This window comes from Bombina bombina, chromosome 1 (assembly GCF_027579735.1).
Source record: "Bombina bombina isolate aBomBom1 chromosome 1, aBomBom1.pri, whole genome shotgun sequence".
In the NCBI taxonomy this organism is placed as follows: domain Eukaryota; kingdom Metazoa; phylum Chordata; class Amphibia; order Anura; family Bombinatoridae; genus Bombina; species Bombina bombina.
Window position 1 is genome coordinate 1,423,486,641 of NC_069499.1, and position 25,563 is coordinate 1,423,512,203.

Sequence of the window (25,563 nt, forward strand, 5' to 3'; positions counted from 1 at the left end):
CCCTCCCTCTACCCCTCACACCAAACTTCACAGAAGCACTAAGTCATTAGATCAGCAGCAGCTCACTAGCTTTCTTGAAACTCTTCTCTCTTCCATCACCTCCTTTTCCTGCCCTGACTAATCTATCTGCCACTATAACTCCAACCATACATCGTTCATTGACAATTTGGCCCCTCCTACCATAGCTCAGAAACCACACTCTCATCCTCCTCCCAGGCACTGTACCTACGCAGATGTTCCCGTACTGCTGAGCGGCAGTTCAGCTGACTTTCTTCACTACAAGTTCATCTTGAACTCCTACTATTCTACCCTTAATCTTTATATGCAACAATACTTCTCTAATCTTATCTCTACTCTTTCCTCTAACCCAAAACGTCTGTTTTTCACGTTCAATACTCTTCTCCGCCCACCCCCACCTTCTAATACAACTTCTCTCTTAGCTCAAGATTTTGACAGCCACTTCAATAACAAAATTGGCTCCATCAGAAATTAAATCAGCTCTCAACATACTACCAATCTCCCACCCCCTCAAAAGCTCACAATCATCCAAAACCCAAATACCCATAAATTTAGCTCTTTTGCCCCTGTTACTGAGGAAGACGTTTCTGCCGTTATACTGTCCTCCTACCACACTACCTGTCCCCTCGACCCCATCCCCTTACAGCTACTCCCGCTCTTCTACCCTCACCTCCATACTAACACACATTTTCAACCTCTCCCTCAGCACTGGTATATTTCCCTTATCTCTAAAACATGCACTGGTCACACCTATCCTCAAGAAACCACCCTCAATCCAACCTCCCCATCCAACCACTACCCTATTTCCCTACTCCGTCTTGCCTCAAAGCTCCTTGAAAAGCTAGTATATGCATGTCTATCCAATTTCCTTACACTAAACTCTCTTCTTGACCCACTGCAATCTGGATTTCGTCTCCATCACTCCACAGAATCAGCAATTGTCAAAGTTACCAATGACCTACTTACAGCAAAATCCAAAGGCCACATCTCTCTGCTTATCCTCCTTGATCTGTCTGCAGCCTTTCACACTGTTGACCACCCTCTTTTGCTCCAAACCCTCCAATCCTTCTGCAACATAGCTCTCTAGTTGTTCTCTTCCTATCTATCTAACCGTACCGTTAGTGTAGCCTTCTCCGGAGCATCCTCTGCTCTGTTACCCCTTTTTTGTTGGGGTACCTCAAGGCTCTGTCCTCGGTTCCCTTCTCTTTTCAATCTACACGTCATCATTAGGTTCCTTAATAAAGTCCCATGGGTTTCAATACCATTTGTATGCCAATGACACCTAAATCCACCTCTCTGCACCAGACCTACCTCCTTCCTTATTAACCCGTGTCACCAACTGTCTTTCTCATATCTCATCTTGGATGTCCTCTCACTACCTTAAGCTAAATCTCTCCAAAACTAAACTCCTTATTTTTCCCCCTTCTTCCAAAATCTCCACCCCAAATTTCTATAACTGTTGATAATGCCATCATTACCCCTACCCCGCATGCCCGATGTCTTGGGGTCACACTTGACTCAGACCTTTCCTTCACTCCTCACATTCAGTCCTTGGCTAAAGCCTGCCGCTTCCACCTTAAAAACATCTCTAAAATTAGACATTTCCTTACACAAGACACAAATAAGATTTTAATCCACTCTCTCATCCTTTCCCGCTTTGACTACTGCAACTCCGTTCTCTCTGGTCTATCTAGCTGCCGACTAGCTCCTTTACACAAAGTTATAACATAATGAGATCTGATATTACCCTTAACTTCAACCCATTGTAATAGGCTGTGGTTTCAAAGCACAAACCAGCTACTTCATATACACATATAAACCCGAAAATGCAATTTCTCAAATATTCTGCATCTGGCATAACAAGTCATTGAATTGAATACATTAATGGAAAAACAATTTTACAGTGTACTGTCCCTTTAACAAAAACTACTGTTGTATACAGTTTACTGATCTGTAAAGATATGTACCTGAATGCTTGGTATGCTAAATGACCATCAGACACTTCCCTATTCACAATACTAAGGCATGTACATACTGGCCTAGATTACAAGTGGAGTGCAATATTGAGCTTTCGCGAGCATGATATTTGGGCACCAGTCAGTAAAATCAGCGCATGTAAATGTGCGCTGCTATTACAAGTCAGGCCCGATGCAAACATGAACTTGCTCACGAGAGCGCGCTTCCACAGGCTCCAATGCAAGCCTCGTTCCCATGCCGTCAGGCACGGTAATCCACCTAGCGCAGCAAAATAAAAATATATATGTATATGAATATATATTTATGTGTTTATATGTGTCTATACACATATTAACACATAAATATATATTTATATAAGCATATACATATATATTTACAGTAAAAACACAGTCCCCCATTCACCTCTATCCCCTCACTTCAACCCCTTATAACAGCTTTGTGCAGTTTAAAAAAAATAAAAAAAATAAAGATGCTCATATTTTTTATTTATTTTAAATAACTATCCTCTTTATTTGGGGGGAATTGGGGCAACTGTTTTAATTAACCAGAGGTTTAACCTCTAGTTAATTGCGTAAGTGTAAAGTGAAACCGCGAGCTCTCTGAAGCATTTACCAACCACTTGAAATGGCTGGTTATTTAACGTGTGCCCTGTATGGGCACATGTTAAGATAGCGCTCCACTCATAATCTAGCCCACTATAGGATAGTGGTATTGGTTGGATATTTTAAAATAATTTACGCAATTTACTATTATGGGTAGAAATCAGATAACTGGTCACACAGCAGGGCTGACCCATGTATTTAAAATACAAAAAATATTGCCATGTGATTCCAAGGATACCTATTCATACCCTCTCAACAGCCACACCCTTGCCCACAACTTACTCTTATTCTGACTCCGTCAACCAGTACCACGTTAACTCTACCTCTGAGTTACACAGACCAACCTCCCTCCCTCCATGCCATTCCAACTCTGCCCCCTACCACCCCCCCATCTGATATACCAGCTGACAAATGCTGTAAGGTATGCAAGAAGGATCAGCTTTTTCTATCTTTTCATTTCTTGCAGTACCCTTAGTTTCCATGAGGTAGATTTTAGATGGGGATTTATAATTGCTTTAATTCCAATGCATTAATATTATATTTTGCACATTTAAGAACATCTAAATAATATTCATAACTTATTCTTGAATTGCAGACTTATTTAAGTACAAATTCATCAACAGCAATGTCACAAACTGCACGTTTCTACACAGCAAGGAAGGGTGCCAACTGGACTTCAGCGATGATAATAATGCCTACATGATCTATTTTGTGAGCTTTCTGGGCACCTTGGCAGTCCTACCAGGCAATATTGTGTCTGCTCTGCTCATGGATAAAATTGGCCGACTGCGTATGTTGGGTAAGTAGTTTTAACCTTTTTTTTCAGAAAACAAAATGGCTACCTGTCACATCATTTTAAAGACTTGAAGGAGCATAAAGGTACAAAACGAAAACACTGTAATGTGTTAGAGCATTTTATTATTGCAATGTTGATTGTTTATAACTATGTCTTTAAACACATATATGCCCCTTACACAACTTAAAGGGACAGCCTACTCCAGAATTGTAATTGCACTTTTTTTTAAAAAGTTTTTATTGAGGTTTCAAGAGAAATAATAAACGATCAATGAAAAAATATGATAATGACATACAAGAAAATAACATCCAATACAAAATATTGTCCAGTATTCCAGGACACAAAACAGTGTCTGTAAAGTATATGACAAACCTAAATTAAACCTCGCTTTTATATTTTAGCGTTCCCCCATTAGACAAAAGGCCACTCTTGGGCCTATACATATTCGTGTGACATAGAGAAGGGGGGCTAATAAATCTCGAAGGCCACTTTTGGGCCATGATTATAATACATCATATTCCCTGTTTTTGCAAACTAGATAATAGCAACGGCAGTAAGGGTACCATAATTAACAGGGTTAACGGTATAGTGTAGAGGTCAGATCATACTAAACATTTCAACAGGACATTAGAACAAAAAGTTAAGTTATATACATGCAAGTACTATCGAGCATATAAATCACTAGACAACTAGCTTTGTATAATACAGCTGTAGGCTAGTCCTTAACATTTAACTATGTGTACATCATAACATGAATAATGAGGTACCAAAACCTAAAATACCTAAAGAGGATTTAAAGTACGTCTACCATTAAAGATGAATATATAGAGGTGGTACGTATATAGAGGTCCCAAATTCTCAGACTATGTTCTACTTGATCGCATCTAATAGTAAACTATGTGGAGTGACTAGCATAAATACTTATATAGGTAACAAGACAGCAAGGCTAAGCAGTTATGAGAATTAGTCAGCAAAATTAATGTGTTAAGGTCAGCGAGTCAACATACTATAACATAGGCAGACTTATAGGGATATTGAAATCGCATTACTCCTAGCCCTTCTACTAAAATGAGTGGGACCTATAAAGGGCTTAAGGGGTATGGGGATATATGAATTTAATGGCTTATAGCGATCTATAACAGAAAAACTGCACTCACTAGGTATTAGCACAAATGAACATGACAGTTACTACACACTAATAAGCACTTTAACCATTTTATACACAACATGCATCTCAAGTAAATATAATAGAGAGCTATGGCATTCATGAGTCAATGGGCCAGCTGGAAGTCCAATAGTCATGGGGCAGTTTATGGGGGAAGGGAGCACCAACAGCGCCCACCAACCGTTTTGGTCAGGAAATATCTTGCTTGTCATCCTGTGACTTGGGGTAAGTTTTCGCTATACCATAGCTATCGCTAAATAAAGGGGCAAACAGGATGTTTAAATCCAATGGGTGCAGGGGTATGCAGAGCCTGAAGCGGCTTGTCATTCGGATTGACTTGATTCAGCTTACCCAACTCCGTTCCGCTCGAAGACCAAGGTGCTGACCTTGCAAAATAAGTTTCCAGGGCAGGAGAAAAATGCTGCCGTGTTCCCCCTGCAAGTGCTCTGCCTACCACTCCCAGCAAGATGCAGATGATAGAGCGCACTTATCACTCCGGTGGGCGACAGGCCTTGATGCCTTGACAGTGATGTTGGGAGCTTCTCTCTACTCACTTCTCCGTTTTCAAGCTTAGGAGTAAGTGCCGGGACATGCCTTCTGTTACACACATGCAGATCCGCTGCCTCTGGAGAACCTAGGAAGCCATGACTACGGTTGAGCCCACCGCCCTCCTCTGCACGTCTCGGCCAGGCTAAATGAGGCTGGCTGGCCACCTCCGGTAACGGCGGTGTAATGTCATTGGCGTCTGGGGCATGGCTGTATAGGGATCGCTGGATTGTAACAACATCTTTGGGTAAGTACTGTGCTGATCTTTCTATTGCCTCCCCAACACAATACTGCTCAATCCCAGCACTTAGGTCAGGGATAAGTTTGTCCTCGCTGTTACTGTTCTGCAGTTCAGCATTCTGCTCACTTTCAAAGGTCTCTTTCATGGTGGTATTAGGAGGGCATGGTGCCTGCGCATTCATTTGTAATCTCTCGTAGTGGCGGGGGATAGGCTGGATGATCTGTACAGTGGCTCTGCTTATTTGTGTCCTCTGTTCCTCCACAGCCTCTCCGGCATGCATGGAAATGGTATTTGTATCAGCAATCCTCAATGGCGGATATGCCAAAATTTTCTGCGTAATACTTGACTCTTTTTGGTTTTCGCCTCCAAGCGACTCAACCGTGTTACTTTTACTTGTCTTAGAAGCGATAGATCTTGTAAGAGAATGCAGCTTCTCTACTTCAGTATCCCAAACTCTAGTGATTTCCTCAAAGTGCGATTGTAGAAGGGCCTCAATCTCCAACAGCATACCATGAGTGCCGGTCGCCATTGTGAAAGGAAGCTAGATATTACAGGGATCTAAGAACTGTCCAGTTACTATAGAACTGGTTTGATAACCCAGGGTCCTGGGGGGGTATATGTGCGGCAGCTTTGACGGCACTATCAGTCTAGAGAGGCCTCTCAGTCTTGTGGCTAGCTGCAGTGTAGTCAGCTGAAGAGCATAGGTAGTCTGTTACGTGTAAGGTGCCTCTAGTCTCTGCTTGGACAACACAGAAGAATATAGCTATGGTTCCAAAATAGTAAATTAAGTTATAGTTAAAAAATATCTCTAAAATAACTTTGAAAGACCAGGAGCTTCACAGACACACGTCCTACCGCAACAGCTATAGGCTCCGCCCCCCTGTAATTGCACTTTTATATTAATATACTTTTTACCTCTGTTATTGCCTTGTATCTAAGCCTTTGCAGACTGCCCCCTTATTTCAGTTATTTTAACAGACACTCATGGTAGCCAATCAGTACTGACTCTTAAATAAGTCCATGGGAGTGAGCACAATGGTATCTATGGCACACATGAACTAGCATTGTCTAACTGCCAAAAAAATGTCAAAATGTACTGAGATAAGAGTCAGGTCAACGGCTTAGAAATTAGCATATGAGCCTACTTAGGTTTAGCTTTCCACAAAGAATACAAAGAGAACAAAGCAAATTTGATGATAAAAGTAAATTGGAAAATTGTTTAAAATTGCTTGACCTATCTGAATCACGAGCGTTTCATTTTGACTAGATTTTCCCTGTAACCCCTTAGTGGCCAGACCATTTTTCAATTTTCTTACCATTAAGGGCCAGGACTGTTTTTACATTTCTGCAGTGTTTGTGTTTAGCTGTAATATTCCTCTTACTCTTTTACTGTACCCACACATATTATATACCGTTTCTCTCACCATTAAATGATATTTCTAAAGATACCATTATTTTCATCATATCATATAATTTACTATAATTGTTTTTATAAAATATGATGAAAAAAATTGGATAAAAAAAATACACTTTTTCTAACTTTGACCCCCAAAATCTGTTACACATCTAAAACCACCAAAAAACACCCATGCTAAAAAGTTTCTAAATTTCGTCCTGAGTTTAGAAATACCCAATGTTTACATGTTCTTCTTTTTTTGCAAGTTATAGGGCAATAACTACAAGTAGCACTTTGCTATTTCCAAATCATTTTTGTTTCAAAATTAGCGATAGTTACATTGTAACACTGATATCTGTCAGGAATTCCTGAATAACCCTTCACATGTATATATTTTTTTTTAAGTAGACAACCCAAAGTACTGATCTAGGCCCATTTTGGTATATTTCATGCCACCATTTCACACTGAAATGATTTACAAACAGCTTGTGCAATTATGGCAAAAATGGTTGTAAATGCTTCTCTGGGATACCCTTTGTTCAGAAATAGCAGACATATATGGCTTTGACATTGCTTTTTGGTAATTACAAGGCTGCTAAATGCCGCTGCGCACCACACTTGTATTATGCCCAGCAGTGAAGGGGTTAATTAGGTAGCTTGTAGAGGTAATTTTAGCTTTAGTGTAGAGATCAGCCTCCCACCTGACACATCCCACCCCCTGATCCCTCCCTGACCCCTCTCAAACAGCTCTCTTCTCTCCACAACCCCACAATTGTCACCCCAATCTTAAGTACTGGCAGAAAGTCTGCCAGTACTAAAATAACATAATTTATGCTTACCTGATAAATTTATTTCTCTTGTAGTGTATCCAGTCCACGGATCATCCATTACTTATGGAATATATTCTCCTTCCCAACAGGAAGCTGCAAGAGTCCACCCACAGCAAAGCTGCTATATAGCTCCTCCCCTAACTGCCATATTCAGTCATTCGACCGAAAACATGCAGAGAAAGGAAAAACCATAGGGTGCAGTGGTGACTGTAGTTCAAATGAAAAAATTACCTGCCTTAAAGTGACAGGGCGGGCCGTGGACTGGATACACTACAAGAGAAATAAATTTATCAGGTAAGCATAAATTATGTTTTCTCTTGTTAAGTGTATCCAGTCCACGGATCATCCATTACTTATGGAATACCAATACCAAAGCTAAAGTACACGGATGATGGGAGGGACAAGGCAGGTACTTAAACGGAAGTTACCACTGCCTGTAAAAAACCCTTTCTCCCAAAAATAGCCTCAGAAGAAGCAAGGTATCAAATTTGTTAAATTTGAAAAGTATGAAGCGCAGACCAAGACTCCGTCTTGTAAATCTGTTCAACAGAAGCCACATTTAAAAAAGGCCCAAGTGAAAACCACAGCTCTAGTAGAATGAGCTGTAATCCCTTCAGGAGGCTGCTGTCCAGCAGTCTCATAAGCTAAATGAATTATGCTTTTTAACCAAAAAGACAGAGAGGCTGCTGAAGTCTTTTGACCTCTCCTCTGTCCAGAATAGACAACAAACAAGGTGAACGTTTGATGAAAACTGTAGTAGCTTGTAAGTAAAACTTTAAAGCACAAACCACGTCCAATATTGTGTAATAGACGTTCCTTCTTTGAGGAAGGATTAGGATACAAGCATGGAACAACTATCTCTTGAGTGATGTACTTGTTAGATACCACCTTAGGAAAAAACCCAGGTTGGTACGCAGGACTACCTTATCCGTACGAAGGACGAGATAAGGAGAATCACATGGCGAACTCTCTCTAAGGACAAACTGCGAGGAGAGTCTTCCGGTGGGAGGTGCTGTGTGTTGTAGCACGCTGAACCTGGCGTGGTGTATTGAGCACGGTGCACAGACAGCCTTATCCATCTCTTCCCAGTGGCCAATCTCCCGCTGTTGGTGCGGTCAAGCACCCTAGGGAGCAGGGCAGATTCTATCGGGCCCCGGCAGGAAAAAACTCTCCACTGACCTTATTTTCGGCTCGTGGTCAGAGCCACAATTTCACTACGCTGCTAAGGATTTTTTCATTACTAATACCCGGACTTGCTACTTACCTTATACAAAGCGGAGACCCAGGCTGCAGTAACAGGCAGCCGGTGGGGTGCACAGGTGTTTTGCGGCGCTGCAGTGTGCGAGGAGCAGCGTGGTGACCCGGGATGAAGACAAGCCAAGAGGAAGGAGTATGCCGTTGTGGGGTAGATGTGCCCCCTAGGGCAACGCGTAAGGCCAGAAATATCCCAGGGTTACACAGGATTACAGCGACCGGCACTTGATAAACAGGTCTGTAGCAGTTGAAGTTCGTGGGCCAGTCCGGCATCAGTATCAAGGTCGAGCCTCCTTTCTTTTACCCAATAAGAAAGTAGAGGTGTGTAAAGGCCGGGTCCTTACGCTCTGGAGAACGATCGGAGCAAGCACAGACCCGTGTAGATCTGCGGAGCATTACAGGAGCCTGTTTGGGTCGATAAGAGAACGGCTAGACATAATCCGATCTGAAGGGGATAAGAGAGAAGCAAGCAATTGTGAAACCTCAGTGCGTCTATTTTTTGGTGGTTGGCAGTGCACTCACAATTGCTGTATGGATAAGAGTTTGTTGTCTTGTTGCCCTGAAACAAACTCAAAGTATTACTTTTGCTTGAATTAAAACAAACACAAGAAATTGTGCCTCTTTATTCGCCCAATCTCCGCTGCTGACGCTAAGGGGATTTCTCCTATCGGGCAACTGTGGAAGGAATAGGAAATCGTCTAGCCAGGCTCTTGTCAGGTTGTTTACTATTGCAACGATAACCGTCCTCGAAGTGACTGGTGAAGCCAAGGTACTGTTGTTTTTGTTTCTTTAATATCCTGTATTGCCATTTAAATCTGAAGTGAGACTACTCGGATATCCCTGGATTTAAGTTGTCAAGAGACTATCAGGACATTTGTCAAGAAAAGACAGTTCTCTACCCTCATATAAAGATCATTCTATTTAGATTACTGCTTTACAGTGCCTCTTTGTTAAAATATCAAGGCAACTTAACCACTTGGAACTGTAAAAATTCTTCTTTGCAGAAGGACTTACTGAGGAATCAATCCTTTGAAAGGACATTTATTGTGTTTTTTTCTCTCCTTTTTTTTTTTTTTTTTTTTTTTTTTTTTTGTTGTTGATTGTTCCTGGTCTATATAAAATCAAGGTTATAGCTTTGAAATATCTTCTCTTAAAGAAGGTGTTTAAATTAGGACTGGCGATATACTCTAATATTGAAACCTCTTATACAGTTTTTTACCAAAATTTACTATACAGCTGCTAAAATTAGGTATCTAAGATTTTCTCCTTTCTCTAACCACATTCATTTACTTAGGTATATATCCATATACATATAAAAAGGAGGAGAGAGGTTGGGGGAGGGAGGAGGGGGGGAAAGGGGTGAAAACTTCTTCACATACTCGAATTTTTTGTTCCCCTTTGGGAAATATCACATGTCTCATAACACGCGTCACTAATTGTGTTTTTCAAAGTTATCGAAAGTTGTAGATAGCTTTCTTCTTTTCTCTCCTACACATCACTACCATTGGTGGTAACACACTCAATTGGAGCGCTTTTTTTGGGGGGTTCTTGTAGGGGCTTTTTTTTTTTTTTTTTTTTTTTTTTTTTTCCTCCCTTTTCATTTTCTTTTTCTCTTTTCCCCAATACTCTCACTCCTCACAACCGGAAGCAGATAAAAAAAATTTTCACGATATCTTCACTTTTCACAATAGAAAGTAGTTAATTTTCACTTTTTCACTCACACTCCCCTTTTTTTTTTTTTTTTTCTTCTTTTCACGATATCTTCACCTTTCACAATAGAAAGTAGTTAATTTTCACCTTTTCACTCTCACTCTCCCCTGTTTTTTTGTGTTTTTTCACTTCTCCCAACAGGTAATAGTCAATTCGCACCTTTTCACATACACCCCCCTTCTCCCCTCTTGTTCTCTCTCTTGCCTTTTATGGAAAAATTTGTAACCCAAGCTAAAGCATCTTCGCCTAGGATGCCGGCTAAAGCCAAAGACAAAAAAACTAGACAGGGCGACCCTAGTTTAAATAGCTCTAGCGAGACACTCTCTAATATAAATGACACGCAGATGCTAATCTCTCATTTAACTGATTTATTCACACCACAATTTGAAATAATAAAGGCCGAGTTAGGCACAATCTCATCAGTAATTTCTAATCTATCCATAGAAGTGAAACAATTTTCTAATAGAATGCTAGAGATGGAGAACAGAGTATCTGAGCTAGAAGACCAAGCTAATGGCCAAACTGATATTATATCTAAACAGAGCTCTAAAATTACTAATTTACAATCGTGTCTGGACGACCTGGAAGATCGTTCCAGACGCAATAATATTCGAATTATTGGTCTACCTGAGATTCCAGAATTTCAAGATTTATATCAGTTTACATCCTTTACTCTGCCTCAGGCTCTAGGTATTCCACAACAGAGGCTTCCCATAGTTATAGAAAGAGCCCACAGAACAGGCATAAAAAAACCCCATCTTGAGGGATCTCGTTCAAACAGAATGTGTATTTTCAGAATCTTGAATTATCAAGATAAAGTTGAATTTCTTAGATTATTTAAAAAAAGAACCGAACCACTTATGTTTGGAAATAACAAAATTTTATTATTTCAAGATTACTTGGCAGAAACCTCTCTAAAAAGAAAGATAATGGCACCATTCTGCTCGCAACTCATTGATAAAGGCTATAATGCGTGGATGGTATATCCAGCCAGTGTAATTGTTGAACAGGATGGTGCAAGAAAAATCTTTCGAGAGAAGGGAGAGGTTAAAAATTTTTTAAATGAACAATAACATACCACCTATTTAGTTCAGGCGGTTACCTGGTCCCGTATAAATGAAGAGTGTATTAGCAGATAAAGTCCTTTATTTTCGTTTTTTGAATGCATTACTGAAAAAGAATCAGGCTCTTTGGTTTTTTATCGTTATCTTTTTTTTTTTTTTTTTTTTTTTTTCTCTCTTTTCTCTTTTTTCCTTTTTTTTCTTTTCCTACGGGCCCGCAAGGGGAACCTCTATCTGTCTGGTAGTTAAGGCTCGGTAATGGATATTAAATTTCTATCTTGGAATGTAGGGGGGATTGTCTCTCCTATGAAACGTAAGTTGATTATTAAATTATTGGCTAAACAAAAACCAGATATTGCTTTTATTCAAGAGACTCATCTCACAGAGCAGGAAGTTGCTAAACTTAAGATACAATGGGTGGGAGAGGTATTTGCGTCCTCTTCGAGCAGGAGAAAATGTGGAGTAGCTATTTTGATTAATAAAGCCCTGGAGTATAAGGTTATACAGATGGAGACAGATACAGCTGCAAGGTTTATGCTAATTCAAATTATTATTAATAAAATTAAATATGTGCTCTGTAATGTTTATGGCCCGAATAAATTTTGCAGAGACTTTTGGGAGAGTATTAAAATTAAATTGTTCCCTTTTATAAACGAGAACCTTATAATAGCCGGAGACTTTAACTTGGTTATGTGTCCAGAAATTGATAGATTCTCAGGGAAGAATTTTCCTGAGAATAGGAGAAGCTCTAAATACTTCACCAAATTTTGCCATAAATTACACCTTACCGATATCTGGCGATCTCTTAATCCGGACTTATTAGGTTTCACGTGTGAATCTAAGGCACACAGGACATTTGCCAGGATAGATTTATTTTTAATTTCCGAATCACTTTCAATTTGTAAATTGGAGGCTGGAATAGGGGAGATTGTGACCTCGGACCACTCAATTATATCTTTAACTCTGAAATCCCATGATAATAATAAAAATAAAATGCCTAGGGCATTTTTTTATCCATGTTATCTTTATAATAATCCTAGATATATTCATTGGTTAAAACAGGCATGGAAGGATTATAGTACTCGTAATATCTCTTACTTTCACAAGATTGAAACCTTTTGGGAGGCTTCAAAAGCGGTATTACGTGGTGAAATTATGTCATTTCTAGATATTAAAAACAAGAAACAACGTGCACGAGATCTACAAATTACTAAACAGGTCCAAAATGCCTATAAAAAATACCATGGAGATCGATCTACTAGGAACTGGGATAACTATACAGCGATAAGAAAGGAAAGGGATATATCTATAGCTCAAAAACATCTAGAAGACGAGACCAAAATTAATCTATATTTCAGAAGCTTCCATGGTAGTTCCGCTAAAAAACATAATTTATGCTTACCTGATAAATTCCTTTCTTCTGTTGTGTGATCAGTCCACGGGTCATCATTACTTCTGGGATATAACTCCTCCCCAACAGGAAATGCAAGAGGATTCACCCAGCAGAGCTGCATATAGCTCCTCCCCTCTACGTCAGTCCCAGTCATTCGACCAAGAATCAACGAGAAAGGAGTAACCAAGGGTGAAGTGGTGACTGGAGTATAATTTAAAAGATATTTACCTGCCTTAAAACAGGGCGGGCCGTGGACTGATCACACAACAGAAGAAAGGAATTTATCAGGTAAGCATAAATTATGTTTTCTTCTGTTATGTGTGATCAGTCCACGGGTCATCATTACTTCTGGGATACCAATACCAAAGCAAAAGTACACGGATGACGGGAGGGATAGGCAGGCTCATTATATAGAAGGAACCACTGCCTGAAGAACCTTTCTCCCAAAAATAGCCTCCGAAGAAGCAAAAGTGTCAAATTTGTAAAATTTGGAAAAAGTATGAAGCGAAGACCAAGTTGCAGCCTTGCAAATCTGTTCAACAGAGGCCTCATTCTTAAAGGCCCAAGTGGAAGCCACAGCTCTAGTGGAGTGAGCTGTAATTCTTTCAGGAGGCTGCTGACCAGCAGTCTCATAGGCTAAACGTATTATGCTACGAAGCCAAAAAGAGAGAGAGGTAGCAGAAGCTTTTTGACCTCTCCTCTGTCCAGAATAAACGACAAACAGGGAAGAAGTTTGGCGAAAATCTTTAGTTGCCTGCAAGTAGAACTTGAGGGCACGAACTACATCCAGATTGTGTAGAAGACGTTCCTTCTTTGAAGAAGGATTTGGACACAAGGATGGAACAACAATCTCTTGATTGATATTCCTGTTAGTAACTACCTTAGGTAAGAACCCAGGTTTAGTACGCAGAACTACCTTGTCTGAGTGAAAAATCAGATAAGGAGAATCACAATGTAAGGCTGATAACTCAGAGACTCTTCGAGCCGAGGAAATAGCCATTAAAAACAGAACTTTCCAAGATAACAATTTTATATCAATGGAATGAAGGGGTTCAAATGGAACACCCTGTAAAACGTTAAGAACTAAGTTTAAACTCCATGGCGGAGCAACAGCTTTAAACACAGGCTTGATCCTAGCTAAAGCCTGACAAAAGGCCTGGACGTCTGGATTTTCTGACAGACGCCTGTGTAATAAGATGGACAGAGCTGAAATCTGTCCCTTTAATGAACTAGCTGATAAACCCTTTTCTAACCCTTCTTGTAGAAAGGACAATATCCTAGAGATCCTAACCTTACTCCATGAGTAATGTTTGGATTCGCACCAGTATAGGTATTTACGCCATATTTTATGGTAAATCTTTCTGGTAACAGGCTTCCTAGCCTGTATCAGGGTATCAATAACCGACTCAGAAAAACCACGTTTTGATAAAATCAAACGTTCAATTTCCAAGCAGTCAGCTTCAGAGAAGTTAGATTTTGATGTTTGAATGGACCCTGTATCAGAAGGTCCTGTCTTAGAGGTAGAGACCAAGGCGGACAGGATGACATGTCCACTAGATCTGCATACCAAGTCCTGCGTGGCCATGCAGGCGCTATTAGAATCACTGATGCTCTCTCCTGCTTGATTTTGGCAATCAATCGAGGAAGCAGCGGAAAGGGTGGAAACACATAAGCCATCCCGAAGTTCCAAGGTGCTGTCAAAGCATCTATCAGAACCGCTCCCGGATCCCTGGATCTGGACCCGTAGCGAGGAAGTTTGGCGTTCTGGCGAGACGCCATGAGATCTATCTCTGGTTTGCCCCAACGTCGAAGTATTTGGGCAAAGACCTCCGGATGAAGTTCCCACTCCCCCGGATGAAAAGTCTGGCGACTCAAGAAATCCGCCTCCCAGTTCTCCACTCCCGGGATGTGGATTGCTGACAGGTGGCAAGAGTGAGACTCTGCCCAGCGAATTATCTTTGATACTTCCACCATTGCTAGGGAGCTTCTTGTCCCTCCCTGATGGTTGATGTAAGCTACAGTCGTGATGTTGTCCGACTGAAACCTGATGAACCCCCGAGTTGTTAATTGGGGCCAAGCTAGAAGGGCATTGAGAACTGCTCTCAATTCCAGAATGTTTATTGGAAGGAGACTCTCCTCCTGATTCCATAGTCCCTGAGCCTTCAGAGAATTCCAGACAGCGCCCCAACCTAGTAGGCTGGCGTCTGTTGTTACAATTGTCCAGTCTGGCCTGCTGAATGGCATCCCCCTGGACAGGTGTGGCCGATGAAGCCACCATAGAAGAGAATTTCTGGTCTCTTGATTCAGATTCAGAGTAGGGGACAAATCTGAGTAATCCCCATTCCACTGACTTAGCATGCATAATTGCAGAGGTCTGAGGTGTAGGCGTGCAAAAGGTACTATGTCCATTGCCGCTACCATTAAGCCGATCACCTCCATGCATTGAGCTACTGACGGGTGTTGAATGGAATGAAGGACACGGCATGCATTTTGAAGCTTTGTTAACCTGTCCTCTGTCAGGTAAATCTTCATTTCTACAGAATCTATAAGAGTCCCCAAGAATGGAACTCTTGTGAGAGGAAAAAGAGAACTCTTCTTTTCGTTCACTTTCCATCCATGCGACCTTAGAAATGCCAGAACTAACTCTGTATGAGACTTGGCAGTTTGAAAGCTTGAAGCTTGTATTAGAATGTCGTCTAGGTATGGAGCTACCGAAATCCCTCGCGGTCTTAGTACCGCCAGAAGGGCACCCAGAACCTTTGTGAAGATTCTTGGAGCCGTAGCCAATCCGAATGGAAGAGCTACAAACTGGTAGTGCCTGTCTAAGAAGGCAAACCTTAGATACCGGTGATGATCTTTGTGGATCGGTATGTGAAGGTAAGCATCCTTTAAATCCACTGTGGTCATGTACTGACCCTCTTGGATCATGGGTAAGATTGTCCGAATAGTTTCCATTTTGAACGATGGAACTCTTAGGAATTTGTTTAGAATCTTTAAATCTAAGATTGGCCTGAAAGTTCCCTCTTTTTTGGGAACCACAAACAGGTTTGAGTAGAACCCTTGTCCTTGTTCCGACCGCGGAACCGGATGGATCACTCCCATTATTAACAGATCTTGTACGCAGCGTAGAAACGCTTCTTTCTTTATCTGGTTTGTTGACAACCTTGACAGATGAAATCTCCCTCTTGGGGGAGATAATTTGAAGTCTAGAAGGTATCCCTGAGATATGATCTCTAGTGCCCAGGGATCCTGAACATCTCTTGCCCAGGCCTGGGCGAAGAGAGAGAGTCTGCCCCCCACTAGATCCGGTCCCGGATCGGGGGCTCTCGGTTCATGCTGTCTTTGGGGCAGCAGCAGGTTTCCTGGCCTGCTTGCTCTTGTTCCAGGACTGGTTAGGCTTCCAGCCTTGCCTGTAACGAGCAACAGCTCCTTCCTGTTTTGGTGCAGTGGAGGTTGATGCTGCTCCTGTTTTGAAGTTCCGAAAGGGACGAAAATTAGACTGTCTAGCCTTAGCTTTGGCTTTGTCTTGAGGTAGGGCGTGGCCCTTACCTCCTGTAATGTCAGCGATAATCTCTTTCAAACCGGGCCCAAATAAAGACTGCCCCTTGAAAGGTATATTAAGTAATTTGGACTTAGAAGTAACATCAGCTGACCAGGATTTTAGCCACAGCGCCCTACGTGCCTGTATGGCGAATCCTGAGTTCTTAGCCGTAAGTTTGGTTAAATGTACTACGGCCTCCGAAATGAAGGAATTAGCTAGTTTAAGGACTCTAAGCCTGTCCGTAATGTCGTCTAGCGTAGATGAACTAAGGTTCTCTTCAAGCGACTCAATCCAAAATGCTGCCGCAGCCGTAATCGGCGCGATACATGCAAGGGGTTGTAATATAAAACCTTGTTGAACAAACATTTTCTTAAGGTAACCCTCTAATTTTTTATCCATTGGATCTGAGAAAGCACAGCTATCCTCCACCGGGATAGTGGTACGCTTAGCTAAAGTAGAAACTGCTCCCTCCACCTTGGGGACCGTTTGCCATAAGTCCCGAGTGGTGGCGTCTATTGGAAACATCTTTCTAAATATTGGAGGGGGTGAGAACGGCACACCGGGTCTATCCCACTCCTTAGTAACAATTTCAGTTAGTCTCTTAGGTATAGGAAAAACGTCAGTACTCGCCGGTACCGCAAAGTATTTATCCAACCTACACAGTTTCTCTGGTATTGCAACGGTGTTACAATCGTTGAGAGCTGCTAAGACCTCCCCTAGTAATACACGGAGGTTCTCCAATTTAAATTTAAAATTTGAAATATCTGAGTCCAATCTGTTTGGATCAGAACCGTCACCCACAGAATGAAGCTCTCCGTCCTCATGCTCTGCGAGCTGTGACGCAGTATCAGACATGGCCCTAGCATTGTCAGCGCACTCTGTTCTCACCCCAGAGTGATCACGCTTGCCTCTTAGTTCTGGTAATTTAGACAAAACTTCAGTCATAACAGTAGCCATATCTTGTAATGTTATCTGTAATGGCCGCCCAGATGTACTAGGCGCCAAAATATCACGCACCTCCCGGGCGGGAGATGCAGGTACTGCCGCGTGAGGCGAGTTAGTCGGCATAACTCTCCCCTCGCTGTTTGGTGAAATTTGTTCACATTGTACAGATTGACTTTTATTTAAAGTAGCATCAATACAGTTAGTACATAAATTTCTATTGGGCTCCACCTTGGCATTGGAACAAATGACACAGATATCTTCCTCTGAGTCAGACATGTTTACACACTAGCAAAAAACTTACAACTTGGTTATAATCTTTTTTAGCAAAACACGTACTGTGCCTCAAAGAGGTACTAACGATTAAATGACAGTTGAAATAATGAACTGAAAAACAGTTATAGCATCAAACTTTAAAATAACAAAACTTTTAGCAAAGGTTTGTTCCCATTAGTAAAATAACAATAATTAAATTTGACATAAAAAATACAAAGCAACGTTTTATTCACAGTCACTATAAGAATTCTCACAGCTCTGCTGAGAGAATTTACCTCCCTTCAAAGAAGTTTGAAGACCCCTGAGATCTATCAGAGATGAACCGGATCATGCAGGAAAAAAAAAAAGTAACTGACTGGTATTTTTTGATGCGTAGCAAAGAGCGCCAAAAACGGCCCCTCCCTCTCCCACACAGCAGTGAAGAGAAACGAAACTGTCACAATTAAAGCAAAAAAACTGCCAAGTGGAAAATAATGCCCAAATATTTATTCACACAGTACCTCAGCAATGTAAACGATTCTACATTCCAGCAAAAACGTTTAACATGATAAATAGTTATTAAAAAGGATTAGTGACCCTTAACAGAGTAGTTCCGGTGAAATACCATCCCCAGAATACTGAAGTGTATACATACATGTCATTTTAACGGTATGGCAGGATTTTCTCATCAATTCCATTCAGAAAATAAAAACTGCTACATACCTCAATGCAGATTCATCTGCCCGCTGTCCCCTGATCTGAAGCCTTTACCTCCCTCAGATGGCCGAGAACAGCAATATGATCTTAACTACTCCGGTTAAAATCATAGTAAAAAAACTCTGACAGATTCTTCCTCAAACTCTGCCAGAGAAGTAATAACACGCTCCGGTGCTATTTTAAAATAACAAACTTTTGATTGAAGTCATAAAAACTAAGTATAATCACCATAGTCCTCTCACACATCCTATCTAGTCGTTGGGTGCAAGAGAATGACTGGGACTGACGTAGAGGGGAGGAGCTATATGCAGCTCTGCTGGGTGAATCCTCTTGCATTTCCTGTTGGGGAGGAGTTATATCCCAGAAGTAATGATGACCCGTGGACTGATCACACATAACAGAAGAAATTTAGCTAGATTAGTCAAAATAAGGAAAAAGAAAAACCTGATTTCTTGTATTAAGGAAGACGATAAAAGATATACTAATACAGAAGAGATATGTGAAGTTTTCTTTAAGTATTATACACGTTTATATTCTAAACAGGAAAGTAACTCCATTAATCAAGCTAATTTTTGGGATAAGGTTATCCTTCCTCAGTTACAGCAAGAAGATTTAGAATCTTTGAATGCCCCGATTACTTCTGAAGAAATATTAAAAGCTATTAGTGCATCTAAACTGAAGAAAGCCGCAGGCCCTGATGGGTTTCCTGCGGAGTTCTATAGATGTTTAGCGGCTGAAGTATCTCCAGTCTTAGAGAAACTGTTTAACTGTTACTATATCTCTAATCAACCAATCTCAGCTCGGTTTACAGCGGCAAATATTTCATTAATCTTGAAAAAAGGGAAGAACCCAGAAGATCCAGCTTCATATAGGCCAATTTCCGTCCTTAATGCGGATTATAAGATCTTAATGTCTATTGTTGCTACTAGACTTACAGGGTGCCTGGACAAACTTATACATCCCGATCAGGTCGGATTTATGTCTGCACGAAATTCTACTAAAAATATTAGGAGATTAATCACGTTGGTTGATTTTAGTTGGAATAGCGATCAGTTTAAAGATAGAAAAAGGTCAAATGATAATGCAGTCCTTACTTTGGATGCAGTAAAGGCTTTCGACAGTATAGCTTGGGCCCATCTGTTTAAAACCTTAGAGAAATTTGGCTTTGCAGATAAGTTCTTATACTTCATCCAGAAAATCCACTGGAAACCAGAATCTTACTTATTGGTCAATCGGACGCTCTCCCCTAGGATAATATTGGAAAGAGGGACGAGACAGGGTTGCCCGCTCTCGCCCCTTTTGTTCAATATTGCTCTTGAGCCGTTGGCAATTAGATTGAGAGAAACCCTTCCGGGAATACCAGATCTAGACCCAAACCTAAAAGTTTTACTATATGCGGACGACATTTTAATATGTCTACAGAACACCAGAGACACAATTCCTGAGGTTATAAATATATTGGAGGAGTTCAGCTCCTTCGCGGGATTTAAGTCTAATCTGGATAAAAGTGAGTTTATGTGGCTAGGCAAGCAGGCTAATCGACAAACTAATTCAATGTTCCGCACAGTCTCTGCTATAAAATATTTGGGTTTGGAGATTCATAAAAATCCCAAATATTGGTACTCAGCCAATATTGATCCACTTTTCCAGAAGATCAAAGAAGATCTTGAGTTATGGAGGGCTCTCCCTTTATCTATCGCTGCATCTATTAATCTGATCAAAACAATAATTTTTCCACGGATTCTATATCCCTTACAAAATCTTCCTTTAATTCTTACAAATAAAGACTTAAATAGATTGAATTCTTGGTTTTCCAAGTTCATTTGGAAAGCCAAAAAACCACGTATATCATTGGAAAAATTGTCTCAAAAATATGATAATGCGGGGTTAGCTTTCCCTAACATCAGATATTATAATATTGCAACCTTGTCCAAAATAGCTATAGATTGGATAGCACAAACAAATAGGGTTACTTCACTTGAGTCGGAATCTAGATTGATCCATCCTTGGTCTTTGAAGGCACTTTTACATTGTCCACTAAAAGAACTACCACGAGAAGTTTTTCTATTACAATCTTTTAAAAACCCGATAAGCGCATGGCAGAAATTTTGTACCATACTGGCATTGAATCCCTTTTTTTCTGAATTCTTACCTATAAGAGCTAACCCGTGTTTTTTGCCAGGAATAGATCAAAAAGTATTTCTGGAATGGCAGGACAGAGGCCTTAAGGATATTGTCCAGTTATTGGACGATCAATGCCAGATCCTTCCATGGGAAACCATTCTATCAAAATATTCATTAGGAAGAGGGAATCGGTTTGCTTATTTCCAGGTCCGTCATTATATTACCTCTCAAAGCTGGTATTCTTCAATTAGGTTTGGGTGGTCCGAGGTTAAAATCTTTATTCAAAAATTTATAGCTGGAGATACTTCAATTTCATTAATTTATGATATAATGCTTGCTAAGCAGGGCACTCTGCTGAGTGAAAAACTGGTTAATTCATGGATCAATTCTATCCCTACAATTGATCAAGAGATGATTACAGGTAGTTGTAAATTGGTAGCTAAATATCCTATAGCGGTAAACTGGAAAGAATCTCATATTAAATTAATGAATAAATTTTATCTACCCCCAGCCAGGCTAGCGAAATTCTACCCTCTTAAGAAGGCCGATTGCCCGCGGTGCTTATACAGTGTAGCAGATCTTGTTCACATGTTATGGAGCTGCCCTAAAATAAAACAACTATGGCAGAAAGTCCAGTTTTGGTTTAATAGGCTTTATAATGGGGATTATTTGTTATCTCTGCAAGAGGTTATATGCTTGATAAGGGATCCCATATCAGACTCCAAAAGTCGGATTTTGAATACCATTATTCTAATTGTTAGATATAACATCTTTAAGTCCTGGATCGCTAAGAAGTCCCCTAGTTTAGGGGTAATTCTTAAAGGGATTCAATCTCAAATTTTATATGAATCTTTTCATCTATCACAAGCCACAGAGAAAAAAATTAAGATATTTCTGACAGATTGGGCACCAATCATTAAAACTTATACATTGCAACTTCAGCAGCTGATCTTGTCTCCATTTGTTTCTTCCATTAGTTTTGCTGAGTTAGTCCTGCTTCAAGTATTTCCAGGATCATGGATAAGGAATTTTAGAGATATTCCATAAATTTATGAGCTATCATCCCTAAGAGGGAGCCTTGCGGGCTCGGAGGTTATTGGTGTTTCTTTTTTTTTTTTTTTTTTTTTCTCTCTCTCTCTCTCTCTCTCTCTCTTCCCTTTTTCTTTTTCTCTGTTTTGCGTTTTCTATGTTCTATGTGTGAGAAATTCTCCTAAAAAACCCCAACATTGTATACAACTATACTACAGATGATAATCTATTGGTAGCAGTTAGTAGAACAGTAGAAGAGTTTATTTTAATATACCATTATCAATGTTAATTCTACCTAACTGTGTATTGATTGGCTTTTGTTTGTTAATTTTACTGTATTGCTCGGTATGGAGCTGAGATATGTAAATACATATAAATGTATACTCTGTTGGATATAAATAAAAAGTTAAAAAAAAAAAAAAGGAGAATCACATTGTAACACAGATAACTTGGAGACTCTACGAGTCGAGGAATTAGCTACCCAAAAGGAACTTTCCAAGATAAAGATTGATATCTATGGAACAAAAAAGGTTCAAACGGAACTTCTTGAAGAACCTTAAGAATCAGGTTTAAGCTCCATGGCGGAGCAACAGTTTTAAACACAGGCTTGGATCTAACCAAAACCTGACCAATTGCCTGAACGTCTAGAATACCTGCCAGACGCTTGTGCAAAAAAATAGACAGAGTAAAAATCTGTCCCCTTTTAAGGAATTAGCTGACAACCCTTTTCTCAAAAACATCTTGGAGAAAAGATAATATCCTGGGAATCCAGACTTTACTCCATGAGTAACCCTTGGATTCATAACAATCAGATATTTACACCATATCTATGTTCAATTTTCCTAGAGACAGGCTTTCATGTCTGTATTAAGGTATCAATGACTGACTCGGAGAAGCCATGCTTTGATAACATCAAGCGTTCAGTCTCCAGGCAGTCCATCTCAGATTGATTCTATTTAGATGGTTGAAAGGACCCTGAGGTAGAGGGACCTGTCTCAGAAGCAGAGACCGTGATGGAAAGGATGACATGTCCACCAGATCTGCATACCAGGTCCTGCGTGGCTACGCAGGCGCTGTCAAAAACACCAAAGCCCTCTCCTGCTTGGTCTTGACCTCCGGAGGAAATCCCACTCCCCCGGAAGAAAAGTCTGACGACTTAGAAAATCCACCTCCCAGTTCTCAACACCTGGGATATGGATAGCTGATAGACAAGAGTGAGTCTCTGTCCAGTGAATTATTGTAAGACTTCTAACATCGCTAGGGAACTTCTGTTCCCCCTTGATGGCTGATGTAAGCCACAGTCGTGTATATTGTCCGACTGAGTATGATGTACTGAGGCCAAGTCTGAAGAGCATGGAATATCACTCCCAGTTCCAGAATATTTATTAGAAGGAGGGTCTCCTCCTAAGTCCACTATCCCTGAGCCTTCAGGGAGTTCCAGACTGCATCCCAACCTAAAAGGCTGGCATCTATTGTAACAATTGTCCCATCTGACCTGCGGAAGGTCATACCCTTGGACAGATGGACCCGACATAGTCACCAGAGAAGAGAATCTCTGGTCTCTTGGTCCAGGTTTAACAGGGGGACAAATCTGTGTAATCCCCGTTCCTCTGACTGAGCATGCATAGTTGCAGCGGTCTGAAATGTAGACGTGCAAACGGTACTATGTCCCTTGCCGCTACCATTAAGCCGATTTCATTCATGTACTGAGCCACCGAAGGGCGCGGATGGGATGAAAAAAACACGGCAGAAATTTAGAAACTTTGACAACCTGGACTCCGTCAGGTAAATTTTCATTTCTACAGAATCTATCAGAGTCCCTAGGAGGGAAACCCTTGAGATTGGGGATAGAGAACTCTTTCCTTGTTCACTTTCCACCCATGTGATCTCAGAAATGCCAGTACTACGTCCGTATGAGACTGGGCAATTTGGATGTTTGACGCCTGTATCAGGATGTCGTCTAAATAAGGGGCCACTTCTATGCCCCGCGGTCTAAGGACCGCCAAAGCGACCCCAGAACCTCCATAAAGATTCTTGGGGCTGTAGATATCCCAAAGGAAAGAGCTACAAACTGGTAATGCCTGTCTAGAAAGGCAAACCTGAAAAACGATGGTGATCTTTATGCATCACAATGTGAGGATAAGCATCCTTCAAATCCATTGTAGTCCTCTATTGACTCTCCTGGATCATAGTTAAGATGGTACGAATAGTTTCCATCTTAAATGACGGAATTCTGAGGAATTTGTTTAAGATCTTTAGATCCAAAATAGGTCTGAAGGTTCCCTCTCCTTGGGAACCACAAACAGATTTGAGTAAAAACTCTGTCCCTGTTCCTCTCTTGGAACTGGATGGATCTCGTACACAATGTAAGAATGGCTCCTTCTTTATCTGGTTTGCAGATAATTGTGAAAGGCGAAATCTCCCCTTTTTTTGGGGGGGAATCTTTGAAATCCAGAAGATATCTCTGGGATATAAATTCCAATGCCTAGGGATCCTGGGCATCTCTTGCCCACGCCTGGGCAAAGAATGAAAGTCTGCCCCCTATAGGATCCGTTACCGGATAGGGGTCCGTTCCTTCATGCTGCCTTAGAGGCAGCAGCAGGCTCCTTGGCCTGCTTATCTTTGTTCCAGGTCCGATTGTCTCCAGACCGCCTTGGACTGAGCAAAAATTCCCTCTTGTTTTGCCTTAGAGGAAGAGGATGCCACACCTGCCCTGAAGTTTTTAAAAGGTACGAAAATTAGACTTTTTTTTTTTTTTTTGCCCTTGATTTAGACCTATCCTGAGGAAGGGCATGACCTTTTCCTCCAGTGATATAAGCAATAATCTCCTTCAAACCAGGCCCGAATAGGGTCTGCCCCTTGAAGGGAAGTTAAGTAGCTTATTTATTAAAGTCACGACAGCTGACCATGATATAAGCCATAGCGCTCTGCGCGCCAGTATAGTAAAAAACAGAATTCTTAGCCGTTAGTCTAGTCAAATGAACAAGGCATCAGAAAACAAAGGAATTGGCTAGCATAAGCTTGTCAAATATATTCATCCAATGGAGTCGCTTAACTGTAAAGCCTCATCAAGAGACTCAACCCAGAACGCCGCAGCAGCAGTGACAGAAGCAATGTATGCAAGGGGCTGCAGGATAAAACCCTGTTGAATAAACATTTTTTATCCATTGGATCTAAAAAGCACAACTGTCCTCGTCAGAGGTAGTGGTAAGCTTAGCTAGAGTAGAAACTCTTCTCTCCACCTTAGGAACTGTCTGCCAGAAGTCCCGTGTGGTGGTAACTATTAGAAAACATTCTTCTAAAAAATAGGAGGGGAAGAGAACGGCACACCTGGTCTATCCCATTCCTTATTAAAAAATTTTTAGTAAACCTCTTTAGGTATTGGAAAAACATCAGTACACACCGGCACTGCATATTATTTATCCAGTCTACACAATTTCTCTGGCCCTGCGATTGTACACATTCATTCAGAGCAGCCAAAGCCTCCCTGAGCAACAAGTGGAGGTTCTCAAGCATAAATTTTAAATGTAGAAATATCAGAATCAGGTTAAATCATCTTCCCTGAGTAAAAAAAAAAATCACCCACAGACTAAGCATATTGTGAGGTAGTATCATACATGGTTCTTAAAGCGTCTGTATGCTCTGTATCTACCCCCAGAGCTAACTGCTTTCCTTTAATTTCAGGTAGTCTGACTAATACTGCTGCCAGAATATTATTCACCACCTTTGCCATGTCTTGTAAAATAAACGCTATGGGTGCCCTTGATGTACTTGGCGCCATTTGAGCGTGAGTCCCTAAAGCGGGAGTCAAAAGGTCTGACACGTGGGGAGAGTTAGTCGGCATAACTACCCCCACGACAGAATCCTCTGGTGATAATGTTTTTAAAGACAAAAAATGATCTTTATTGTTTAACATGAAATCAGTACATCTGGTACACATTCTAAGATGGGGTTCCACCATGGCTT

The 25,563-nt window shown here is 40.9% G+C and overlaps 1 protein-coding gene across 1 annotated transcript in view; it reads left to right on the plus strand.

Annotated features, from left to right (window-relative positions):
• Positions 1-25,563, plus strand: part of SV2A (synaptic vesicle glycoprotein 2A) — a 163,595-nt gene that overhangs the window by 115,411 nt on the left and 22,621 nt on the right. The window contains exon 10 of the mRNA XM_053705415.1: positions 3,193-3,396. Within this exon, the coding sequence (XP_053561390.1) occupies positions 3,193-3,396 (204 nt within the window). The remainder of the gene's footprint in view (positions 1-3,192; positions 3,397-25,563) is intronic.